A 21,130-nucleotide genomic window follows, 5' to 3' on the forward strand; every position below is an offset into this window, starting at 1 on the left:
ATAATACTAGGTCAGAATTTAATTTCCAGATTTAAAGATGAACTACAGGAGTGGTAGTACAGCAGATAGGGCATTTACCTTACATGTGGCCTACCGGGTTCGATCCCTGGCATCTGATATGGTACGCTGATACGGTACCCTGAATACTGCCAGGAGTAATCCCTGAGTATTGCTGGGTGGGTGTGCCAAAAACCAAAACCAAAATAAGATTAATTAAAAACGTTATACTTACCGTGTGCCAGGATAGAATAGGCAACCTCAGTAGTATCTGAAGTGCAATTACTTAGCAAACTTGGTTTCCTTCGCATCAGTTAGTGATCGAATTTACAGTTTACTTTTAATAGCATCCAGTATATGTTTATTTACATAAAACAGAGACTTATGTAAATGTGTTGAATCAGTTTATGTAAGCTACATATTTACGTTTTTTAATTTTAGCTAAGGAATATTGTAAAACGTTATTTGCTTATGAAGGTACGAATGAAGATGAACTTACTTTTAAAGAGGGAGAAATAATCCATTTGATAAGTAAGGTAAGATATTTCTCACTTTTCCAGTGAATTACTTAATTTATTTCTAAAAATTATTTGTAAAATTCTTAAATTTGTCTTGGATTATACATTGTAGAAGAAAGAACTGGGGCTTTTTTAGTTTCTGTAGTCTGAGAATATAGATACTATTCTCATATACCATACATAGTACAGTATATGTATATACCATACGTAATACTCAGAAAGCTTGTTTTATTTATTAAATTTAATTTTAGGCACTGTGGTGGTTTGCAATACTTTTACTGATAGGGTTTCATGCATGACAAATTCTAGCACCACATCCTTCACCAGAGTGACCACTTTCCTCCACTGTTTCCCAGTTCCCTTCTCAGTCCTGTATACCCTTCCCCTCACCCTTTCTCACGGTCCTTGTTTTTAACCATCATTTCTTCTTTTCTTGAATAACTCCTGCCCCCTGCTTTTTTCTGTTTTCATTTGTTGCATTTCATGTTTTCTCATCTATCATTTATCTTATTTATTTTTAAAGCCATTTATCTTATTTATATATGAACCTGGAATGATGCATTCTGTGTTCTTACTTATTATATATCCAAATACATTTAGACATATATAAGAGAGAAGAGAAAAATGGAAACAACTTAAATTTCCACCAGTATGTAAGTAGTAATGAAATTTCATACTGTGGAAAGCAAAGCAGCAACTTCAGACAGTGAGCTGTTCTTTTGCAGTGAATCTGCTTCAACATTCCAGTAGTATTGGGCATGGGTTGAATGCTGGAATGTTAGTAATAAAGGAAAAGCATAAATTTTGTTTCTGTTTTTAGATAATTTGGTGCCTGTAACTGTTCATATTCATATGGCTTGGATTGATAATACCTAAATTCTCAGGGATTCATGGTATTTGGGGGAGATTGTAGATGTCTTGTTAATTTCTAAAGCAAATGAATGATTAATTTTTTGTGTAACAGTGTTGAGAAAAATGTTAGATAAGACAATCATGGTATTTGGAAGAGATTGTAGAATGTCTTGTTAATTTCTAAAGCAAATGAATGATTAATTTTTCATATAACAAAGTGTTGAGAAAAATGTTAGATAAGGTAGAGTTCGAAAATTCATATTATTTTCTCTTTTCCCACTTGTTCTCTTCCTTTTGAAATGTTTTATCTTATAGATTAAGTTAAAATTTTTCTGGCTTATTTAAAAATTAAAGCTATTTCTGTTAATGGTGCAAGTAACAGTATGTGGGGAATATTTTCTTTTAGGAGGACTTCATGATCTGTCTAGTTAGGTCTTTTTCTTTTCCTTTCTGAAGTCAAGGGGACTCAGGGCTGGAGGTGTAGATTGTTTGCTTTGCATAGGGCTGGCCCATGTTTGATTCCAGCATCCTACATGGTCTTCTGAGCACTGCCAGGAGTAATTCCTGAGTGCAGAGCCAGCAATAACCCTGAGTAACATTATGCCGGGTGTAACCCCAAAAACCAAAAAAAAAAAATATGAGAAGTCAATATTTTTCTGTCTTTTATAATCTTTGCTTTTTTAAAGCTAATTCTTATTATTATTTTGTATTTTAGGAGACTGGAGAAGCTGGCTGGTGGAAGGGTGAGCTTAACGGTAAAGAAGGAGTATTTCCAGACAATTTTGCTGTTCAGATAAGCGAATTGGATAAGGATTTTCCAGTAAGCTATATTTTATTTGAGAGAGAGAGAGAGAGGAGAGAGAGAAACTTCTCCCCTTTCTTTTTAATGCTGCCATTACAATGACTGAAAGTTGCACACGTGCTTGCCTTACATGCCATGCTCTTACGTTTTTGGCTGTTGTGCTCAATGGGGATTGCACATCGTGTTGCAGTGCTCACACCTCAGTTGCATTGCATACCAGGGTTTGAACTCTACATAGTGCTTGCACTCTTAGTTGAGGCACATAAATTATGGTTGTGGTATGCACCAGCAGTCGCTGCAGAACTGACTTGTATGCTCACCAGAGGTCACGCTTCCTGGCCATGGTGCATGCACATCTTTTTCAGTTGTGGTGCGTGTGGGGCACGGGGGGTTTGAACTTTCGAATGTAGGCTGTTAACAGAAGTACACTCAGCCCTGTGTAGTGTTTTGTTTTTTTAATTTTTCTGGTTTGTTTTTGCTTGGGGGCCACATAGTAGCTCAGGGGCTATTCCTGACTGTACAGAGTGACCCTGGTGGTGCTGGGGGGTCATGCACATCCTAGGCGAGTGTCTTACTTCCTATAATATCTTTGGCACTTTTACTGACTTTTTTTTTCCCTTTTTGGGTCACACCTGGCTATGCACAGAGGTTACTGCTGGCTCTGCACTCAGGAATCACCCCTGGTGGTGCTCAGAGGACCATATGGGATGCTGGGAATCGAACCTGAGTCGGCTGGGTGCAAGGCAAACACCCTACCCGCCGTGCTATTGCTCCAGCCCCAATTTTACTGACTTTGTTATGATCTGATCTTATATTTACAAATCTATGTAAAGCTTATTTTTTAATTAGGGTGAAGTGAAGCAATAGTTTAGTTCTGTGCTCTTTTTAAAAATTCTTGGTTTTATTTCTCTGGTGACTTTTTGAAAACCTTAGACTTCATCACCTTATTATCATTAGAAAAATACAATATGGCCATACTACTTAAGTGAATCAGTACTTTCTTGCTAGAAATATTTTTATCTCATTTTATTAAAAATCTTAAGGTACATTTGAGTTTCCCATTTTTCTCCTAAGACATTTTTGGAATGGTAAGAACAAGCCTTTGCCTTCTTGTAGGATTTGATATCTCTCTGGATATGTTGCACTTAATAAGACTAAGCTGAGTCATTCTTTGTTACTTAGATTTTTTTCAAGTTGATTCCAGTTTTTCTTATGGAGCAATGGATTTGAGTTTTTAAAGTAAAGGAAAGAGACTTATAGAACATACATAGCAAAACTGCTTTATATGATTTATGTTCATTCATAAATGAACGTAAATCACTCACCTTTGCAGTCTTCCGTTTAGATTTATAAGTACATTTCCAAGTTGCTGTATAGAGGTTTACTCTGCCTAAGACTCTTGATTTCATTCAGTAGTGACTCAGCCTATAGTCTGCTTTGTTTATATGTTTCTTTTTTGCTTTTTCTGCCACACCCAGTTTACTCCTGGCTCTGTGCTCAGGGATCACTACTGCTGGGGTCAGGGGACCAAATGGAGTTTCAGGAATTGAGCTTGTCGGCAGCATGCAAGACAGATTCCCTGTCTTATTCTCTCTTCAGCCTTTTTTTTGTTTCTTAATGTGTTAACACACAGGGGAGGGGGCACTTTCATTAGGTATTTGTGCAGTATTGATAATCAGCTGTTTTTCATTTGGAAAACTCAAATTCACCTATTTAGAAATGTCTCAAGATACTTAAGGTATTAAATTTTTCTGAATATCAGTGAATGCTTAATTAAACTTCAGGGAATTTATATAATTTTCCAAGGCCGGACAGTTGCTTTCAGTCCCTTGGATAGTTCTAAAGACTCCAGAGGGAACAACTAGGTAAATTTAGTTATGTGTATTTTAACAGAGGTTCTCTTTGCCCCTTACTGTCTCAAATACAGCTGTAAAATGGGGGTAGAATGGAATCTCTTCTCCCTACCCCACCAGTTTTTTGGCCACATCCAGTTTTTGGACCACTCAAAGCTTCTGGCTCTGTGCTCTAGGATCGCTACTGGCAGTGCTCAAGGGACTGTATTTGGTGTCAGGGATTGAAGCTGGGTTATCTGTGTGCAGGGCACTGTCTTTCCAGCATTGGATAGCAGTCTTAATGCTAGGACAAGCAGGGTGAAATGTATTTGCTTAACGTTAAAATTTTTTTAGGTTTATTCTGCTGAATGAAAATTTAAAATGCTTCTGTGTTGATCAAGGAAGCATTTTCTCCAGTAGAATACCTTTTTTTGTTAGTGACACTTTGCAAAGTTGTTACTTCCTTAGATTTTTAAATTTTTGGCAGGACTTGGATGACAAGATGTAGTTATATATTAGATAACTAATAATTATGAATGTTTAAAATTAATTTTATAAACATGTCAGTAATTATTTTTTATCATTAAATTCTAGAAACCAAAGAAACCACTGCCTCCTGCTAAAGGTCCAGGTATGTAAGAAATACATGATTCACATTGCTATTTTTCATAACCTTTACGTTCTGAAGAGGTGAAATTGGTCTAAACTAGTGAAATTAGATTTTATAAAGCAGTAATTTTTGTGAGCAAAACCAAATATGATATGCCACATGCACAGAGATTTTTAGAGATATAAAACTTGAGTGTTAATATGCTTCTTGTTTATCAGTAATATATTTTAAAAACAAGCCATAAAGTGGTCATGAAAATAATTTCAATAATTATGTGTCAGTTGAGTTAATAAGTATATATACCGTACCCGGTCTTCAGAAAGTGTGCTAAGCTAGAATGTATTTTTATATTGCTAGATAAATATGATATCCCTGGAAGAGTTTTTCAGAATTAAATGTTACATTTTAGCCCTTAATTTTTTTTTATACTTATAAGTGGGCTGGAGTGATAGCACAGTGGGTAGGGAATTTGCCTTGCATGCGGCTGATCTGGGTTTGATTCTTCCGCCCCTCTTGGAGAGCCCGGCAAGCTACCGAGAGTATCTCACTCGCACGGCAGAGCCTGGCAAGCTACCCATGGCATATTTGATATGCCAAAAACAGTAACAAGTTTTACAATGGAGACATTACTGGTGCCCACTTGAGCAAATTGATGAGCAACAGGATGACAGTGATAGTGATACAAGTGTAGTACAATGTTCTTATTGAAAGATTCATTCGTTTTTAGAATAATACTGATCCTTCTCATGGTTTCAGCTATGAAACTTCTAATTTAAACTTTCTATCAATTAGTTTTGAATATTTACTTTATCTTTATTTTATTTAAAAATTTTTTTATTTTAAAAAGTAGTTCATAATATTTGATTACATTTAATATTCAAACACCAATCCCACTACGAATACACCTTCCTGCCACTGTATTTTTGGGTGTTTCCATCCTGAAACCCAATCTCTGCCCCAAAGCAGAACCAGAATAATTTAATAATTAGTGATTATATTTTTAATAGTCACTAATCCTAATTTAGGACTCCTAAATTTACTTAAAGTTGAATATCTAAAAATTTATTTCTATTGCCTCAGTAACAGCATGTTAAGTCTTAGTAGTCAGTATCAGTAATGAAACAGTATTAAGTTTGGGGCCTTACCTTGCCATCTTGGGGCCTATTCCTGCCTCACCCTGGGGTTAACTTCCAGTGGTGGTTGGGTGACCAGGTGGTTCTGGCCATCCAGCTGAGGCACCAGCATGTAAAGTGTGTGATCAGGCTGTGGAACTGTCTCTCCAGCCCTAAAATAGATTTTTTTTTTTTTTAACCATCAAAGAAGGTCTTCACTGTGTAGACTGTGTGGTGTCCCATACAGAGAGTCAGAATACCTTTGTTGGACTGAGAAAGAAGTGAGACCAGTTCTTACTACTTATAGTAGTAGTGGCACACACAGATTCATAATTGACTGGGTGCCTTTTTTTCTTTTTTTTTTTTCCCCTCCAGTTAAGACCATGTTTTCATCTTGTTATTTTAACCAACTAATTTTTAATACTGTGATTAACTTTGCGCTGCAAAACTCTTTTTCTAAAAAGCACTATATTTCTTAAATCCTAAGCTCCAAAACCTGACCTGGTAGCTGCAGAAAAGAAAATATTTTACGTAAAGCCTGAAGAAAAAGGTGAGCCTAATCCTTCTAAGTTCAGAAAAAATAATTTTAACTTTCATTGTATGTTATAAAGAAAAACATATTTCCACACAGTCATTTGCACTAATTTTTAACAGGTTTCAAGATTTGCTTTTTAGTGCTTTAAGTTTTCTGGGCAGGAATAGTACTAAGATCAAAAAGAAATTAGAATTTAAAAAAATACATCACATAAGTGCTGATGTATTTAATCAAAAAATATTATTTCAAAGAATTTGTAAGGAAACTAAGCACTAAGGTATACATTTATTTTTATAGTTTAGTTCAAATAAATTTTAAAAATGTTTTCTTAGTGCTAGTCTCTGGTGCAAATGGGTGATTTGGTTGGCCACTGTGATGCCTCATATTTGATTTCTGACCATCTTGCTCCCTGATCTCTGCTAGTGGGGCCCTGGTACCTAAATCAACGATAACTAAGCATTGAACTGATAGGCCCACATCATTCATTCAAGGAGAAAGTAAGTCATTTTCTTCGCTGCCAGTTCTTTGGTTCCTGAGTAGACTACATGCCTTTGATTGCATGAGGTCCCAAGTTCAATTGCTGGCCTACTGTCCATTTTCTTTTCTTTTCTTTTTTTAAGCTAACAGTGAATTCCTGTTTAAAATATGGACATGATTATGTATTTACTTTCACTGCAAGTATTGTCAATTAAAAATTGTTGAACATGGGATCAGATATTACACAATGGTTAAGCTGCTTGTCTAGCAGGTGGGTGACCCTCGTTTGTTGCTAGTCTCTGGTGCAAATGGGTGATTTGGCAGCTCTAGTACTGACACTCAAGCACCTCTAGTACTGACACTCAAGCACCTCTAGGTATGACCCCCAGACAAAATAAATTTTGTTAAAATCATTGGTTACATTAATTTGGAGAAAATTCTTAAGCATTGGTTGTCTTTAATAGCTTATGTTCCTGCAAGAACGGGAATATTTCAAGATTGTTGTGTTTCTACTACCAGTATTATTTCTACCACCTGCCTTGTTTGTTACCAGAAGAACATTGTGTTATCAAGTAGTCTATCACTTCAGTCACAGTGTTGCCAGATTCATTTTTTAAATTCACTTTTTTAAAGTATAATTTTCATAGCAAAATTAAAAAAGAAGCATATGCAAACAGTAACACCCTTCACCGAATTTGTACGTTTATTAAAATCAGTATACCTAAAATAGTGTAACTTCTATTCATAAATCATAATAAACCAAAATGTATGGTTTATATTGTGGTTCACTCTTGGTATTGAACATGTTACAAGTGTGAACAAATGCTTAGTTTGACACGTATAATTGTATCATACAGAGTTATCTTGTTGCCTTAAAAATTCTCTTTGCTTTTCATTTTTATTTCTTTTCCCTTAACCCCAATAACATCTGATCTCTATTTTTTTCAATAGTGTTGCCTTTTTCAAAATGTAGTTCAGTTGCATGGTGTGTAGCATTTTTATAAAGACTTAATTTTGTGGTATTTATGTATGTAAGACTTTTCCATATCTTTTGGCTTTATACCATAGCTCATTTTCTTTAGGCGGTACTAATATTAGTATTTCAATGTTTAAAGGTACTATTGTTTATCTCTATCTACTGAAGAACATCTTGGTTATATTCAAGTTTTAACAGGGATACAACTTCTATAAATACCTTTATACATATTTTCATATAGATATACATTTTTAATTTTGGTAGCGACCAAGAAGTGTGATTATTATAGATCATGTGATGAGTATGTTTAGTTTTGTAAGATATCATTAAACTATCTTCCACCATTGTCTGCTCCATTTTGCATTCCCACTAATTATGAATGAGAACTCCTCTTGTTCCACATCTTGCTCAGCACTTGGTGGTATCAGCAACTGACTCCCAAATTATATTTCTGAGAGCATTTTCTACCTTTTTTGCTGACTAAATTTAGTCTATCACTTCAGTCACAGTGTTGCCAGATTCATTTTTTAAATTCACTTTTTTAAAGTATAATTTTCATAGCAAAATTAAAAAAGAAGCATATATAAATTTAGCATCTATTCTTGCACTGAAAAGGTTATGAGCACCTTTATCTTTTTGTTATGGTTTGTACTCACCATAGATTTCATATTTCTTTTTTTTAATATTGAGAAATTTTAAATTTGTTATACAAGAATGACACATGTTGAGTAAAATTGTTTCTTGACTCAGATTAGTCCTTTGGTGTTGCTGTATCAGGTCCAGATCTTAAGTCAGTTTTTTTTGGGGGGAGAAGGGGGCAGTCATACCTGGTGATGCACAGGGATTACTCCTGGCTCTGCACTCAGGAATTCTCCTGGTGGTACTCAGGGGACCATATGGGATGCTGGGAATCGAACTTGAACCCGGGTCAACTGCCTGCAAGGTAAAAACACTCTACCCGCTGTGCTATCACTCCAGCCCCTGATCTTAAGTCAGTTTATTCCATTACTTAGCTATATCTGTCCCATACAAAATATATTTTTGAGAACAACTAAATATGGTAAGTGTATTACCGTATTCATTGTCCACATTATGATTTATGAGAAGTTTAAAATTTAGTGATTCCCATGCCCTAATACCAGTCTGTTGATCTTATAAACAAAATGGAAGGGTGTGGTATAAACAAAGTGGAAGGATGTGATGTGTTTCTATTACCTCTATCAGAAATCCTAGTAATGATAAAGTAGTAGGGATTTGCCCTACTGAACTAGAAACTGTACAAAAGATAGGAATCAGCAAATTTTCAGACATTGAACAACAATTAGCATAGTACTGTTATCACTGAGAAAAGGGAAACTAATGAGGTAAGCACTAAAATTACTCTAGCTTATTGTCTGTAGACAATGGTTTATAGACATTGGGAAGGAGGAAGCTAATTGAAGTCTGTTTTTCCTGCAGAGTCAAAGAGGTAAGAGATAAAGAGTTCAGGGAAGCAAAGGCAGTTTCAGAATTTGTGGGGCAGACTGTCAGATTGGAGGGAGCTTCACACTAAGGAACTCAGGTCCTCATAGGATTTTCTGTAGAACCTTGGCTATTGTTGAACTATATACACATGGAAGGAAATTTACATTTCCTTCCCACATACAAGCTATATATATAAGGAAGACCTTATAAGACATAAAAGGATATATGGAGTAAAGACTTAGTCCTTAGACTAAAGACTAACCTACTTTGGAAATACAACAAACTAATTTCTGAACATAGTTCAGTGTAATTTAAAAGAATATAATAAAAACCTAGTACCCATGTGTTATGTGTTCACAGTGTCCTTTATAAAAATTTATCAGGTGTGGAAATAAGGGGAAAAGAGCAGCATGTAGCCAGAAAAAAAAAATCAACTTAAATAACCCTAGAAATTATAAAGGTAATAGAAATAGCAGGCAGGCAAAAAACATTAAAACAGCTATTACAAATATACCCCCTAGTTTCAAGATGGCAGAGGAAAAATCTGAACTTTTTTGGTGGAGAAATGCCAAAATATTAATAAATACCTGACTTGGACTTTTGGAGATAGGAGATACAGGATCTGAACTGGAAAACATTATGTGAACTTACTAGCAGATTAGAGGCTATCTAGAAGAAAATAATTATGATCTAGGTGACAAAGCAGTAGATACTTTGCACAGTATATCAGTTACTAAAAACTATTCAGTGCTTGCTTATCTGAATTATAGTCAATAAGGGGAATCTGAGAGGAATGGGGACTCCACAAAAGAGGAAAATAATGGTTGAGAAATTTTCAGATTTGATCGAAGCCCACACAACCCAGGAAGCTCAGTGAATGTCCAGCAGAAGAAACCTAGAGGAAATGATCTTAAATTATCTGAGAGCACTTTGTAAATATGATAAAGAGAATGTTTAGAGCCTGATAAAAATAACTTTCAACCTTGAGTTTTCTCTAGCCAAAATACCATGTAGTAAATGGAGATAAAATAAAAACTTTCAGAATCAGAGAAGCCCCATGCCCATTATACTTGTATTCAATATATAGTAAATGTTAAAGGAATTTTTACTAGTATGAGTGAGACCTAGTGGTGGAAATAGCAAAAGAGTCACTGCTTTCCTAGTAATTTTTGGACATATACACGGGACTAAGAGCCATGTCATTATGAATATTCAATATTGGTTTAAATTCAGGGTAATGACCAACAGAAGATCACACGTCCCACACGTGTTCCTGCTAGGTTCTTCAATCCTGGCATGACACCAAAAAGACTGTTGTAGATTATATAATTTTAAGTAAAAATGAACATTTTACCACATTACACGTCAGCAGGGAAATTGCAGATTGTGTCAGGAAATAGAGTAATTCTACCTGTATACATGCTCAAAACTTTTATATTTTATATTCTTAATTCTGCAGAATATATTCTTTGTAAAGCTCTGCAGTGTTGAAACACAAGCTACTAAAATCTAAAATTTACCACTCTAACTCGAAACTTAAGTCATTATTATTTCATGTTATACTTATCTCAGTCCTAAGCATGGAGCTTAAAGCCTCACTGACCATTTCCCACACCAAGTCATACGGATTCTCTTAAATCCGCTTTGCAATTTAATTGCCTCTTATTTCTTCTGTGTTACCTCCAGTCTCAGGCATACACTGCCTCAGGAGAGAAATAATAGTAAAATTTCATCCCAGGATATTTTCCCTGTGTTTTGGGAAATAATTTCCTCTGAGAGGTCTCTTCACTGTCAGTGAAGGTTTTCTTGTCACTCTGTGGCAGAGATTTTAGTATGGCATAAGAGAGCAACAAGTTACTACTATAGTCTTTTTTTGGCTTTTTGGGTCATACCCAGCAATGCTCAGGGGTTACTCCTGGCTCTGCACTCGAGAATCACTCCTGGTGGTGCTCGGGGGACTATATGGGATGCTGGGAATAGAACCCTGGTGGGCCGGATGCAAGGCAAACGCCCTACCGGCTGTGCTATCACTCCAGCCCCACTACGATAGTCTTATATTTGAAATTCACTGCTGATACATGAGACTACAAATTTTGATGTCTTGTTTACCAATTTCTGGGACTTTCAGACCCAGCAGTTGAATTTTTATCTAAATTTGACTCTTATTTTGTAAAGTCTTGACTGTGTAAGACTTTGTTTCTTATAGGCCAAGTGATTATTGCTGGTATCACTGAAATTACTGATGTATTTAGTAACATCAAGTACTCATTCACTCTTTCCCTGGACTAAAAATTAGTAAGGACTAGCAGAGCTGGATCTTCTGTGGCATTATTCTCCATTCTTTAGATGATGATGGGGTGGTGGTGTTGAGGGGGGTGGGGTGGGGTGTGTGTGTGTGTGTGTGTGATGTTTATATTATCTATCTCTAGATTCACAGCTTTGGGCTGGTATAATAGTACAGTGGGTAGGGCTTTTGCCTTGCATGCAGCTGACCCAGGTTTAATCTCCGGCATCCCATGTGGTCCCCCCAGCCTGCTAGCAGTGATCACTGAGTGCAGAGCCCGGAGTAAGTCCTGAGCGCCACCAGATATGGCCCCCAAATAGAACAAAATAAAGATTCACAGCTTTAGCCATCACCTTTATGCTGCTGATTCCATTTTATTTAGTTCAATTTATTCATACCGTGTCTGTCTTAATACTACCTTTGAATGTACTTCCTGCTTTCTGCTTAAAATATATGTCACTTTTTTGGTGGTGGGAATATCTGACAATATTTAGGGCTTACTCCTGTTTCTGTGCTCAGGGATCACTCATGGTGTGCTTGGGGGATCATAATGTGATGCAAGGAATTGAACTTGATCGAGTCATGTACAAAGCAAGCTCTCTCCCTACTGTACTATCAACCCAACCTCTAAAATAATTCTTTTAAGAATTTTCTTTAATGAATACCTTTAATGAAGTTATGACAAGGTTTTCCTTTAAATATTTTTTCTCTCGTTCTTAAACTGTATTTTGCCTTATTTTGTACTCTTTAAGTTGGCAGAACATCGTGCTGTGTATTGCATCGTACCTGAAATGGAAATCTTTAGGTACCTACCCACTTTTTGTCTGCTTGGGAATGTAGTCTTCTACGGCAATAGTAGGAATACTATGATTTATTATTATTATTATTATTATTATTATTATTATTATTATTTTGGATTTTGGGCCTCACCCAGTGATGTCCCGGGCTTACTTCAGACTCTGCTCAGAAATTACTTCTGGTGCTCAGGGAACCATATGGGATGCCGGTGATCAAACACGGGTTAGTAGTGTGCAAGGCATGTGCCCTACTTGTCATACTACTGCTCTGGTCCCAGAATGCTATAATATATTAGAAATAAAAAGTTCATGAATTTTCAGGCCAGGAGATAAATAGTACAGTGGTTCAGATACATGCCTAGCAAGTGCCCGAACTGAGTTTGATTTCTGGTGCCAGATTGTTCCCCAGGTATTCCTGGGTGCAGCTCTGGAGGCTCCTACCAGCACTTGGATTGCCGGGGTGTCCCCTGGGCACTGAGGGAACTGAACAGCATTTCTTCCTTGGGCCCTGGTGCGGAGCCTGTGGCCTGGATGCTCATGGATTGTCAGTGTGTCGCCTGAATAGCACTGTCCCTCCCCAAAGGGTCATTTTTCCAGTTCACATGCTGACCATGGATTTTTTAATTAATTTTGTTCAATTTTTTTACAATGTGTTTGGAAATCTTTGTTCAAAATACAAATCTATGTTCTGACTCTGATGTAATAAGTTTACTTCAGTGTGGAATTAAAATGAAGATTTATCTAAGGTTAACTACAAGGCCCTTGTTGGAATTACAGATCACTAATGTTTTCAGCTGTGGCATGATTTGTAGTACTTAGACTGTTGAGTTGAGAGCTCTGCAGAAATCTATTGTATTTTATATTTAGTGTGCTTACCAAAAAGGAAATGATACTTATTTATCGCTTATGTTTTATAAAGAACATTTTGATAATCTGTAATATATCAGTCTAGCTTGGACCTATAAATAATCTTGACTGCTACAAATTAGAAAACAATGTTCTTTGTTCATTATACTTAATCAAAATTGAAAGACTTTGAAGATATTAGACTTAACAATAGCTTAAAATCAACCATATATATGGCACTGGCTGCTTGTAGTTCCTAGGAAGATTTATATATTTTTTCTTTTTAATTCTTAAAATTGTATTCTGACAGTTGCTGGTTAGTAAGCATACTGCTATGCATACTGGTAATGAGCATAATAGTGAGGAGGTTGGGGTTATTAGAAAATTTAGAAAACGGGTGAAATGTATTGACCCGAAACTAAGTCTGGTCAGATATTTGTCAAAAAATACGAAAAGAATGAGAGAAAGTAAAGCATTTCCAGCAAAGGACTGTGGGCACCTTGGGAGGAGTCATCAGAAACTCATCCAGAAAGACAACTTGGATAACTTCTGGTGCTGTAGTGAAATGACGCTGGGTGTTTTTAAGACATAGGCGGATGTCTAGGATCCTCTTCAGAAATTCAATAGCCAGGTCTCTTCTGTTACTATTACTACTCCGATGACACTCCGATATCTGCTAAAACTACTGAGTCTGGAGGGGCCTCCCCAACAGTTTCCAGGGCTCTCACCCTGGCTGACAAGGCAGACTGCTCGGTGCAGGACCCTGAAGATGTCCTTGTACTTGGGCTCTGGGGAGCCAGGGACCACCAGTGCTATGCTGGTGGTGAGTAGGGGCCGGATGGCACCAGGGATTGATCTTGGTCCCACAAATGGCTCTCCCTGACCTGGCAGTACTATTTTAAAAGTTCTGCATGTTGTTTGAATCTGAGAACAAAACTAAAAGCTAAAACTGAAAAAAGCCTTTTAGTGCAATGGTGCAGTATGTATTTACCTACTTGTTGCCTTGCTCTAAGAAGAATTTACAGTAGTGTTGAAAGTGTTAAAGGTTAGTGGAAGTAAAGTGCGTATGTGTGTGTGTGTGCCGACGCTGCCTGAACCCCTTGCAGTCTCCCGAACCCGGCTCACCATCTCACCTTAGACAGTGTGCAGCTCAACACACCAGGCAGGGAGCTCTGCATGTGACCCCTGCTGGACATCACTGGCTGTTTTGTAAGATTCCAATGGAGTGGCCACCAAGTGACCTGGGTCTTGGCGTGGGTGTTCGACCTGGCACAGACTCTCTGCCACAGGGTCCTGCTCTGCCAGCTGCTCAACAACCCCCGGGCACACTCCATCAATCCCAAGGAGATCCACTTAAGGCCGCAGATGCCCAGGTGCTGCCCAGAGATGCAGTCAGTGCGTGTTTGTCAGGTGAGGATCGTTAGAACATACCAGCCGACCAAAAGCTTGCTTTCGGTAGACTGGGAACACCCGTAAGGACGATTAGAGGCCGCCCCAAAAGCCTCCGTCCCTCTCATAGAGCCTGGCAAGCTACCGAGGATATCCTACCCGCAGGGCAGGGCCTGGCAAGCTACCCATGACGTATTTGATATGCCAAAACCAGTAACAGTAACCACAGTAACGTGCTCTTCGTGTTCCTGGAGCAAGCAGACGCTGTTGGTCTGCTCTGGCACATGACAGGGACGAATGAAGACGTTATTGGTGCCCGCTCAAGCAATTGATGAACAGCGGGATCTATAGTGATTTGTAGTGATAGTGAAAGTGTGTATGTGTTTCATACAAGTATGTGTTTGCCATTTTGGGTAGTTTGAATGCTCTCTATTGCAGTTTGGGGATAATCCAGCTTACAGTATTTTATTCTCAAAACGAGACCTTTTTTTTTTCTTGGGTGGGGGGGCACACCTGGTGATTCACAGGGGTTACTCCTGGCTCTGCACTCAGGAATTACCCCTGGTGGTGCTTAGGTGACCATATGGGATGCTGGGAATTGAACCTGGAACTGCCGAGTGCAAAGCAAACACCCTACCCGCTGTGCTATTGCTCCAGCCTCCCTTTTTTTTTTTTTTTTTCTTTTAATATAACTGCATTAGCTTAGCCTACCAGGTTTCAAGAGATGTGTGTCTGTTGTAGACTTTCCTATATTTCACTTTATATTTATGTGTAGTACATTGTATAATGTTCACAGAACATCCATTTTGTGTTCTCATGCTTGTGTGGATATAGTTCACTTGTCTCTGGACTCCATCTTTCTATTGCATTCTTAGACTTTCTATTGCATCTTTTCATGGAAATTCCTTGTTATTTTTAAGTGCAGAGTATGCTGTTTCAACTTTGGGATTAATTTTTTTCTTAACATACCTAAAAGTAGACATTTCTTTCACATATTAGTTTCAGCATTTATTTGTTTGGGAGCCATCTGGGGGTGTGCATACATTTAAAATCTACAATTTTAATTTTAATATTTAAAATATGTTTAATCTAATATAGATAAAATGATCACGATACAGCTATTAAAGCAATCTATGACTCATCTTAAGTGATCAGTGTGCAGTCTATTAAATTACAGAACTGTTCTGAACTGTTGCAATTCACCATATCCTGAGGGAAGTAGCAGCAGCAGCTAGTTTTTAAATTAAATTACTTTAGTTTTATTATTTATTTTAATTTTCTAATTATAATATCAGTTTATTTTGTTAAAATTGTTTATGATTTGTGCGGTTTGTGATTAGCTATAAAGTTACTCACACTTCCAATATGGTTTTGTAAACATTTATCGTAAACCTTCTAACTTCATTTTGTGGGGGCAATGAGCCACTTCCAGAGGTGTTAAGGAGCTGCTCTTTCTGGGTTTCCGCTCAGGAATGGCCTGACTGGGGATCAAACTAGGGTGAACAGTCTATAAAGCAAGTGGCTGTACTACTTCACCAGCCTACTCTTACCTTCTAATGTTCATATTTATGATAGCAATTTTCATAATATTTTTATATAGTAACAAGAAATGTGGAACTGCTGTATAAAATGCATGCAGTAATATAGAAAATACAATTAATGATCATCATGTTTTATTAAATTGGACTGGAGCGATAGCACAGCGGGTAGGATGTTTGACTTGCATGTGCGGCCGACCCAGGTTCGGTTCCTCCGTCCCTCTCGTAGAGCCCAGCAAACTACTAAGAGTATCCCGCCCACCCGCACAGCAGAGCCTTCCAAACTACCCGTTGCATATTCGATATGCCAAAAACAGTAGCAATGAGTCTCACAATGGAGACGTTACTGGTGCCTGCTCGAGCCAATTGATGAACAGCGGGACGACAGTTCTACCTGGTGATGCATAGGGATCACTCCTGATAGTGCTTGCTGAGACCAAATGAAGTGCCAGGAAATTAACTGGGGTAAAGCATGCAAGACAAGCATCTTAATCCTTGTACTATCACTCCAGCCTTTACTCTGTCTTTAAATTGGTTCCTTTTTGGGTCATAAGATGGCAAACAAGGCTCCATAAATTCTCATGTTCTTGATAGGAAAAGGGGGAAATCTTTGAAATAATAGGATTTTTTTTTTTAAATCAAATTCTTGAACAGAATTTGTGTACATTGGAGCATTTTGAGGCCAGTAAATCTTTTGATGGGACTGGAGCAGTAGTAAGGTGGATAGTAGTCCAGTGGGTAGCAGTGGTACAGTGTGCAAGGCAAGCGCCCAACCCAGTTTGATCCCTGGCATTCAATATGGTTCTCTTGAACACTGCTAGTAATTCTGGAGTATAGAGTCAGAAGTAACCCTGAGCATTGCTAGGTATGCTCCCCCCACCACACACACACCACACCTGTAAATAAATCTTTTGTAAAGAATGCAGTTTATGCATTTATTGTCTTTATGAAGGTAGGATGAATTTGAACACATCCACTATATTATCTACTAAAGGTATTGTGACTAAACATTCCATTTAGCTTGGTTTCACTCAGTTTTAAAAAAGTATCACATTCTGCTAACTGGACCCATCTTGATAGGATTGAGAAAAAATTTAAAAGGTGAATAAAGATATATGGGGCAAGCAGCAGTCAAAATAAAGCAAATCTAAACTATTAGCTGACAAAACTAATGAAAGCAAGAGGCATTTTAAGAATGAGTTTTTTTTTTTTAAATTTTTTTATTGAGTCACCATGTGGAAAGTTACAAAGTTTTCAGGTTTAAGTCTTAGTTATACAATGCTCGGATACCTCTCCCTTCACCAGTGCACATATTCCACCACCAAGAATCCCATTATAGCTTCACCCCGCACCCCCACACCCCTAACCTCTCCACGCCCCTAGCCTCCCTGTCCTTAGCGCCCCCCCCCCCCGCCTGTGTAACTAATAAATTTCACTTTACTTTCACTTTGATTGCATTCAGTATTTCAACAAAACTTACTATTGTTTGGAGAGTCTCTCCCCTAAAGTCAGACCTGCTGAAAAGGAAGCATTAGATAATTTGTTTTCCATTGCTGAGGATGAAGAGGTATGAGGTCAAGTGACCACACTTAGCGGCCTCTCGGTTTTGGGTTTCTGTATTTTAGTATTTTAGTAACTAAGTCCAGAGAGATATCTGCCAGAAGTTGCATCATTACCAACTTGTACTTCTCAGTTACATTATATTCCACATATGAGTGCAATCTTTCTATGTCTTTCTCTTTCTCTCTGACTCATTTCACTCAACATGATACTTTCCATGTTGATCCATTTATATGCAAATTTCATGACTTCATGTTTTCTGATGGCTACATAGTATTCCATTGTGTAGATGTACCCGAGTTTCTTTAACCAGTCATCTGTTTTGGGGCACTCTGGTTTTTTCCAGATTCTGGCTAAGAATGAGTTTTAAAATGAGTGCATGAGTCACAAGTGAGAATGATTTATAGCAAAGTTGCCACTAGGGAAAATGATTCACTGATACCGTTAAGAAATATGTGGTTTTTAATCTCTGCATTGCATTGGTTGATTGATACTCTGCTTTTAACCAGAGTTTTACATGTAGTGCTGTTACAAAAGACAAAGACTTTTCAACAAATAATGCTAGGTGATCTTGTATATCTTACATTGTATATAAAAGTCAATTACTATATCACATTTTGTATAAAAGTCAATTTCATGTAGATAATAACTCTAAATTTTGTACAAGGTAATACAGACAAATCTTTTCGTGTTCTTGGATGGGAAGCTATTTATTTCTTCAATAAGATTTATAAGGCAATACTTTTGCAATTTTGGGTTAAATTAAAATTCAAAATGTTACAGTATTTAGGGGCTGGAGTGATAGCACAGCGGTAGGGCGTTCACCTTTCATGTGGCCAACCCGTGTTCGATTCTTCCGCCCCTCTCGGAGAGTCCGGCAAGCTACTGAGAGTATCTCGCCCACACGGCAGAGCCTGGCAAGCTACCCTTGTGTATTGGATATGCCAGAAACAGTAACAATAAGTCTCAAAATGAGAGACATTACTGGTGCCCGCTCGAACAAATCGATGAGCAGTGGGATGACAGTGACAGTATTTAGACAATGGAAAGTGATATTTCAGTAAAAAATTATATTTATAGCAGAAATTAGTATAACAATATGCATCAGTCCTCATATATTAAGGATTTTTTTAAAATGAGATCAAGTTTATATATTATGAAAAATTTAGGCTTTTCATCAAAGTACAAGCTTCAGCAGCTAAGGTATTTGCCTGCATGTGGCCAACCTGGGGATCCCAGGCCACCCAGTAGTGTAGGTGACTACAGGGCCTCAGTGGTGCTTGGAAGACTGTGGTGCCAGGGATGGAACCTGAGTTGGTGCATGCTGACTTGCTGTAACCACTGCACTCTCCTGACCCCTTAGGTGGTTCTCCTCCACCCCCCCCCCCCCCACAAGTTAATGTAGCATATAGTACTTTATTTTCCCTTTGGGCACTTGGATAGCTAACCATATTTTTGGCCAAGCCCTAGCTAAACTAAAACTACCGTATGCACAGTTGAATATTCACTCACAAAAGAATGAAGTTGACCACGCCATACACAAGATCTAATAAAAGGATATATAAGAGCTTTAAAACTAGAGCTATTGAAGGAAAACATTTGGATAGGTAAGTCTTCATGACTCTGGACATGGCAAGAGATATTTAGATATGACTCCTAAAGCACAGACAATAGTCACAAAGGTTTAATTGAATTTTATTTAGAAACATTTTTGCATTTAAAGGACATTATCTCTCTCCCTCTCTTCCTCTCCCTCTCTCCCTCTCCCTCTCTATTCCCCCCCCCCCCCCTGTCTCTATCCTGTTTTCACACTTAACCATCCTGATGTCTTTAAAAAAGTAGAAAATTTAGTTGTGGTTGTTAACATTGTATTGAATATATTTTTAACAAATAGATGAAAAGTCAATGCTGGAACCGAAACCTAAACCAGCTGCTCCTCAAGTTCCTCCCAAGAAACCCACTCCACCCACCAAAGCTAATAATTTAATGAGATCTCCTGCAATAATGTACCCAAAGCGACCTGAAAAACCTGTTCCCCCACCACCTCCTGTAGCCAAGTAAGTTTTATAAAATTTTGAATTAGCTCCTTGTTTTATATTTCTTTGCAGTGGCTCTTCTGCCTTTTTAAATCCAAAAGTCATTTTCCAAGTATTTGCTTCCCATATTTTTTCTAAAGATTAGAATAATTCTCCATTTAATATTAATACTTTACTGTAGGCAAATACATACTGTACTGTTTACATTTTTAGTGTTATATGATTATCCTTAGTATAAAAGTTTATGTTAAAGGAATAATTTGTAGTACAGAAAATTCACTCTTAGTGCTAAAACATCTTTAATGTCATATCACATGGTTAAAGAATCATCATGTTTAATAAGTGTTTTTTTGTTTTTCTCTTACGTTTGTTTTTTTTTTTTTTCTCGTTTCAGGGTTAATGGGGAAGTTTCTGCTGTTCCATCTAAATTTGAGAATGAGCTGGTATCAAAACCAAAACTAGATTCTGAACAGTTACCACTTAGACCAAAATCAGTAGACCTAGATTCATTTACACTTAGGAGCTCTAAAGAAACCGGTAAGTTCACATTTAGAAAGAGAGTACTTTAAAAAAAAATAATAAAATTGCCACTAGGACTCAGGGAGATAATACAGCAGGCAGGGTGATTGATTGTCTTGCACACAGATGACCTTGGATTGATCCCTGGCATCCCTTAATATCACTTGCGGACCGCCAGGAGTGAATCCTGAGTGCAGAGCTAGAAATAAGCCCTGTGCAGAAGTAAGCCCTGAACCCCATTGCCAGTGTCATTTCTCAAAATGATTTAACTAATGGGTCTCTGTGCAATCTGTGTGTATACAGCAGCAATGAATTGAAATTTATAGAGCAAAAATAAGAAAAAAAATAGGTAAAATATTTATGATTCATGCTCAGAGTACCAGGATAAGCATTAAAAAATCATTATTTAAATCTATCATGCTTTTCTTTTATAATGAAATGATCTTACTATCTAAGAAGGATTTGAGTACATTTTAATTTTAAATGTTTAAAGGTTGGTAATAGAATTCCAGTGCCAGCACAAGATTCTGCCAAGACGACACTTCTCAATTTTCCTTCATCTCCAACTTGATGTCAGGATATTTTCCCCTTCCCAGTTCGGGAAGATAGGCTTATTGTCTCATTTGGTTGTCTGCTCCCTCCTGTGCTGGCCTCATCGCCAGGTGCAAGGCATGCAGCTGCTCTACCACCAAGTTGCATCCTTAGTTAGCTTTTTTAGTTAGCTTTTTTAGCTACATGTTTTTTTCTTAAAGCTAAGGGCTCACTTTACCAACTCATTTATTTATCTTTGTTTCTTACTCTTAAAAATTTCTGTCATAAAACAGATAGCTTTTGAAACAGGTGCTTTGATTTGTGTTTCACAGTGGGGGAATCATTACAAATCATTACCTTCCTAGTAGTGGCTAGGACATTTTACCTTGCACCTGTTTTTGGTATTTTTTACATTTTAAAGCACTGGCTCATATATTTTCTAATTTTACCTTTTC

General features: G+C 37.4%; 1 protein-coding gene and 1 pseudogene across 1 annotated transcript in view; one reads left to right on the top strand and one right to left on the bottom strand.

The window, feature by feature from the left end:
* CD2AP (CD2 associated protein) overlaps nucleotides 1-21,130 on the top strand; it is a 133,291-nt gene that overhangs the window by 87,325 nt on the left and 24,836 nt on the right. Inside the window, exons 8-13 of the mRNA XM_055137003.1 lie at nucleotides 439-533; nucleotides 2,083-2,187; nucleotides 4,596-4,632; nucleotides 6,211-6,273; nucleotides 19,484-19,646; nucleotides 20,020-20,162. Coding sequence (XP_054992978.1) covers nucleotides 439-533; nucleotides 2,083-2,187; nucleotides 4,596-4,632; nucleotides 6,211-6,273; nucleotides 19,484-19,646; nucleotides 20,020-20,162 — 606 coding nt within the window. The remainder of the gene's footprint in view (nucleotides 1-438; nucleotides 534-2,082; nucleotides 2,188-4,595; nucleotides 4,633-6,210; nucleotides 6,274-19,483; nucleotides 19,647-20,019; nucleotides 20,163-21,130) is intronic.
* Nucleotides 232-330, bottom strand: LOC129404645 (small nucleolar RNA SNORA66; annotated as a pseudogene).

The sequence above is a fragment of the Sorex araneus genome, chromosome 4, assembly GCF_027595985.1.
Source record: "Sorex araneus isolate mSorAra2 chromosome 4, mSorAra2.pri, whole genome shotgun sequence".
NCBI lineage: Eukaryota > Metazoa > Chordata > Mammalia > Eulipotyphla > Soricidae > Sorex > Sorex araneus.